This window comes from Silene latifolia, chromosome 6 (genome assembly GCF_048544455.1).
Source record: "Silene latifolia isolate original U9 population chromosome 6, ASM4854445v1, whole genome shotgun sequence".
In the NCBI taxonomy this organism is placed as follows: Eukaryota; Viridiplantae; Streptophyta; class Magnoliopsida; order Caryophyllales; family Caryophyllaceae; genus Silene; species Silene latifolia.
Window position 1 is genome coordinate 136,474,851 of NC_133531.1, and position 6,264 is coordinate 136,481,114.

General features: G+C 43.4%; 1 protein-coding gene across 1 annotated transcript; it reads left to right on the forward strand.

Moving 5' to 3' along the window:
• The first annotated feature begins 1,523 nt into the window (after positions 1–1,523).
• On the forward strand, positions 1,524–1,907 carry LOC141588772 (cortical cell-delineating protein-like). Its single transcript, XM_074410199.1, has one exon. The coding sequence runs from the start codon at positions 1,524–1,526 to the stop codon at positions 1,905–1,907; it is 384 nt and encodes a 127-aa protein (XP_074266300.1).
• Positions 1,908–6,264: the final 4,357 nt, after the last annotated feature.

The window sequence follows — 6,264 nt, forward strand, 5'->3', positions numbered from 1 at the left end:
ATCGTCTAGATTAAAATTTTCTATAATAGTTGACACTTTCATAATAAATTACAATTAGGATTGATTAATTCCATTTGGTTGGGTTGTACAAAATCTTGTTGTCATCATCAAAATCCATTTTTTCGTCAAAGGATCACATGGGACAGTGACTACTACGTGCAAATCTTATTTACCCAAATCTCAACACATCAATTAGGCATATTCTACATCTCCCTTGTAATGGGTATTGATAACACCGTATTTTATGGCTTTTTTTTTTTGATGAAAACACCCGGAGGTGTTACTCTAACATTGAAATATCAAAACGTACAAAGCATTCTCGAGCATTCGCTTCGGTAATACATTCGACCATTCCGTTCTACCAATGACTCTAGGACAACTATGAGCTAAACAATGCGCTACACAGTTATTGACCCGACTAGTATGTGACCATAAAACAGACTCAAACTCATTACGTAAAAGTAAAATATCATCAGTAACTTGTGAAAAAATACTTCTTCCGTTCCGCTTCCCCTTGAGAGACTCAATCAGCTGTAGACAGTCGCTTTCCATCACAACCTTCCGCAGATTAATAATAAATTTACAATTAAATTTCAAATTGAGTTAAATATCAGTTTTATAATTATTATCTTCTTTAATATTCCTATCAAACCGCACATTCGCGCGAGATCTATACTAGCCATAGAATAATTCATTTATGCGGGAAAATTTTAGTAAATTCTTATTCTTTTAGTATAGGGCCGTGAATTACCTATAATTTAATGTGATTAACGTCAAGTACAAGAAGCATGGCTTGAATTAGCATTCCATATCTTAAGTACTACAAGCAATTCTCACATCACAAATTCTCATTATAGACGGACACTATCCGTCTATACATATAGACGGATACCACTTTCCCCTCACAGAATACTTTCGTTTTGCCATAAAGTGGAAGCACATGGGGTGCCCCACCTTGTCCCCTACCCATTTTATTAGAGTCTTTACCCGTCCTGTCGCCCCACCCGTCTATACCAAGACCTATTGTTCTCACATATATATACGACGATTTTACCCGTGTTTTTTGACAAAAAAAAAGTTTCCACTTTTTGATAAATAATGAATACTTTATGGTTAAAGTAACTAAAAGGTCATTTCTTCTTGTCAAACATACAACAGTCGTAATCTCGTGGCGTAGTTTTTGCGATAGATTATTCTTTTAGTCTATATATCATCTATTATTCCAAGATTAAGTATGTAGCACATGGAATCTTACAAGCTGGACAATTGGGAGTTTATTGCAACAATTATTTGATAAAATAATTAAAATGTTAACTAAGAGCCACCTTGCACTCACTGATTTGGCCTAAGCACATGATAACCCTAAAAATACGCAATTTCCAACATTTTTAATTCCTTACATTACCAAAACTTTCCCTATATAAATTCAAGTACGTTTACTTAACTTCCAAACACAATCCCTCCAATCACAAGCCATCTTAACATCTTAATATCTTTTTTTAATTAATTCCTTAATAATTAAGATGGCTTCATCAAAGGCTATTTTCTTCCTATGCCTTAACCTAATGTTGTTCACTTTGGTTTGTTCAAACTATGTCCCCACCCCAACCCCAACCACCCCACTACCCCCATCATGTCCGACTCCAGCTGATGGAAAGTGCCCTAATGATGCCCTAAAAATAGCAGCATGTACTGAAGTACTAATGGCTATGGAAGAGCGAAAATCCGAGTGCTGTAGCCTACTTGATGGGCTTGTAGGCGTTGATGCATCATTATGTCTTTGTACAAGACTTAAGGCAGCTTTGTTGGGCTTTCCAGTTCTTAACCTTTCTATCTCTTCAGCATTGTTACCTAACTTGTGTGGTAAGGGTGATCTTAATACTCGGTTTCAATGCCCTACCTGCTAAAACAATATATAATTCCATGAATATGTCATTTATTCATGATGTTGGGCACTTTCTTTTCTGAAGATTATTTCCATTTCATTTTATTTATATTGATTCTATGTAACTAAGATTGTAATCTTATCTTATCATTTCGTTATTGTGTTTTATTTTGTTGATTTTATTTTATTTATTTTATTTTATTTATTTGTGGTCAACAACACAGTTGATGATCTTATTAGCCCTCAATTTGGCATTTAATAAAGTTGTTAATGGATGCTTCTCAAGTTTTTTTCACATTCTCATCTCCACAATTGTTATGGTGGATATAAACTCGCTAATCTTCTATCAAAACCACAAGTAATAATCTAATTATTATATGTATCTACAATTACCACCATCCCGATCATTTGTTTATCTTTTGTTTTTTTGGCACAAAAATCTAGAAAATGGTACGTGACCTATTATGGATATTGTTAATGAATGACAAGTGGACAATGAGCTATGTGTATGATCAAATTACCATTTTAACACATTCCAAAATATAAAAAGGTAAACGAATTAAATGAATGAGACACCAAAATATAAAATAAGTGAACAAATGATCGGGACAGAAGGAGTATATATTAAGTAATTTAAGGGACTTGAGTACAACCTCTTTCGATCACCACATTTGATTGCCCGTTCCGACTAGCTTCTTCAAGGCCCTCTAGCACGGCAACCGCTCCCGCAACGTGTGGCTACCACTCCTCCTTCCATGCCCCATAACACCCTCCCAAACTCATCCTTACAAACGAATCCAACTCCAACTCTATCACCCTCTTTCACACCCGCATCAACATTCACCTTTACCGACCCTACCGATGCAGCCACCCATCCAGCTCTCCCTGACAGAGCCCTCACTCTCAATCTGCTCGATAACATCTTTAGCTCTCCAAAGCACTCTTGTCGAGTCAATCTCCTTCCGCTCAAAGACGACCTTATTTCGATGTTCCCAAATGGCCTAGCAACACACCATAAACCTTCCATGCAGGTGTTGATTTGTGAGCCTTGGATGTTGGTGGGAGCAGAGACGGATCGATCGGAGTAGAAGTCGGCCACTTTAGTTTTTTGCAGCTTCACTTAGTTACTTAATTCAATTAATGAGACTTCCGTTGTATTAATAAAGCAGTCTTTTAGTATTGGTTTCAATTTTAGGACAATTTAAGACAGATTTATTATTTACTACGCAATTTAATTAAAGTACTCTTTCATTATGTGTCTTTTAATATTTACTACCTTGGACAACTGAGATGGTAACAACCTTATAAAACTGGAAATGTCTTGCTAAAGGCTGTTTGTTAAATAAGGGTGTTATAATATGATATTACAGCGAACGTCCCTATCTAAAGCCTAACCAATGAACTAAATGATTATAGGGTGTCTAATAAAATAAACCCCGGGTAGATTATTGTTAAAAGCCCCTCTTAGTTTGGTTAAGGAGACATCCTTAATACACACCATAGCACTTTCAGTTTTGAATCGGTAACCGCGGAGAGTGTAAAGAGAGTGGGTAGTAAGAGTGTAATGCTATGTGACTGGTTGACATAAATTTTACAAGCATGTTGGTCGTATGGTTGAATGGTTGAAACTTTTGAGGTTCTTATGAGATTAGCACAGCTGTGATATAGTCATGATCGAGATGGAGAGAAATGATGATTGCAGATGACTTTCTCTCTGCAAATAACTGAAGTTGATATATACCCACTTCATGTTTGCAGATGACTTCCTATTATTCAGTAAGGGGGATGCTCAATCAATGATAATTATTGATGGGGCATATTCTGCACCGCTGACCAAGTCAACATATTGAGCAAGGTCAAAGATATCCACAGCAAGTCAACGACTTAGACGACCTAGCCGATGCGGCCCATCTACTGCCAACCGGGTCCGGCATGACAACTGCCCCGGAACACATACCCGCGTACTCATATCCAAGACCCCTCGGCGGTGAGTCACCAGGGCCCGCCGGCCAGCCATAGGTCCCTCGGCCGAGGGGTAGATCAGTCTTTCCACCTGCTAGCCACTTGGCCACTTGGCCACTACGTGACAAAAGGTGAAGTTTATAAATACTCCTCAACCTTCATTGAGAAAAGGATCCAATCCAGAAATACACAACTTAACCTAAATACACTATTCATCTAGTATAATCTTCCTTCTCTCTCTACAATATATTCCTAGCCAATTAGCATACAACTTATACATCTAAGTTTACTGACTTGGGCGTCGCAGTGGGTACGCTTGGCTCAAAGCCAAGCCCTCAGTTCGTTCATTGTTGCAGGAGAGGCCGAGAGGAACGATTAAGACCAAGGGAGAATCCAACTCAAGACATCATTCAACAAGCCACGGGTGGTAACTATACTTGCTCTGGAATTACACCCGGAACAATTGGCGCCGTCTGTGGGGAAGACACTAGAAGCTAGTCACATTCATTCCCAAAACAAAAAAAAAAACAACAAAAAAAACCCACCCAAAAAGCTAAGAAGATGTCAAAACAACAAGACGTTAGATCGTGACCGACGAAACCGCGTTCCACCAAGATGATACCTTCAACAACCTCGAGTCGTGCAGCCCTCCACGGCGGGGTAATCCAACCGGAGTTCGGGATGCCGATAATACAGACACGCACGCCGCCACCAACAGTCACCATCATGGGGCATGTGGTTGACATAGCAAAGCCGAAAATGGTCCTGGACCTAATTAGTAATATGTCCGCTCACACTGTCACGCCGACAAGAGCGGCGGAAACCGTCCAGAGACCGGGGCCCAAAATGTGACTCCGAGAAATTTGAACGGAGCACTAGGAGAAGCTGACCCAGAGCAAAGTCGCGGGGAGCCCAAAGTGGGCGTGGTAGACCTAAGTCCTTCCCGTACTCGTGGGAGGACAGCGTCCCCGCAACACGAACGAGGCATACCCCAAAGGAGCCAGAGGAGTCCGACTCAGCAGAGTTGGAGAAGAAGTCCAAGTCGAAGAAGGAGCCCCTCCCGCTACGAGGAGAGGAGCCGGGTTAGGAATGCGAGGAGCCGATCGCCACGTGTCATCCGGCATGTGATCAGACAGCCCCTCAGCGCCTACGTCCTAGAAGTCCAGGTGCCAACTAAGCTCAAGTTGCCGCCCATATCATACAAAGGGGAAGGTGATCCAGCCGACCACGCTGAGGCTTTCGAGTCTCACATGTCGGTATGGGAGCAGCCCGATGAAGTGTGGTGCCGAGTTTTCCCAACAACGTTGCATGGGATGGCTCAAAGTTGGTACAAGGGGCTTCCCGACGGCTCGGTGTACTACTACGCCGACCTAAGGGACGCCTTTTTAGCCCAGTACTCTTGCAACAAGAGAAGGGCCGTGGAGACATCGGACCTCCTAACTATCAAACAGGAGGGGGGCGAGTCTCTACGAAGCTACATGAAGAGGTTCGACGGAAAGGTCCAACAGATTCGAGAGATTAATCCCGAATCGGCGGCCTTCGCGCGATGAAGGGCCTCCCAAGGGGAGATTTAAAAATGAGCTCATCAAGTGCGGAGGCCTGGGCTTGATGCCGCCGGGAAAATGGCCGAACAGGCCATCAAAGTAGAAGACTATCACAAGACGTGGTTAGGCCCCAACGAGGCCGAGCACTCGGAAAAGAAGAGCCGTCGGGAGGACAGCCCCGATGAAAGACGTCGTGACAACAACGGGTCACGGTCCGACGAAAGACGCCGTGACAACAATAGGCCACGGTCGACAAATCGCCAGAGACGGGACTCGACGGGCGCCGGGGAGTTCGGGAGCGTACTACAAAAACGGTACAACGATCACACCCCTAGTCGTGTCGGCCGCCGAGGTATTCGCTCCGAGCAAGAGCGAAGGCCGAAGTGGGAAAGGCCCCTAGGCCGAGGAGTGACGGTGACACGAGCCGATCGTGAGTACCACGGCCACACCAGGACACTTAACCAACGATCGCCGACATCCGAAGGACGCCATTGAAGAGCGATCCGGAAGGGGAGCCTCGGCAAATATGTTGCCAAAGGCCAGAAACCGAATGCCGGCGGGTCAACAAAGAATCCGTCTTCGAACGGATAGGAGTAATCCATGCTATCATCGAGGGCAACGGTAATGGTGGGTCCGCTCATGGGCACAAATGGCACCCGAATGAACCGTGCCGGACCATCAACTTTGTGCCCAACACAGCCACCCCGCTTCCAACATCCCCGATATGACCATTGGGAAGAAGGACTACGAGGAGGTCGTCGCTCTTCACAGCGACCCACTTACAGTCCACCTGGACATAGCCAACCACTTGGTGAAGAGGTGCCCGATTGACACAGCGCCTACACAAACATTATGTACAGAGAATGCTTTCTC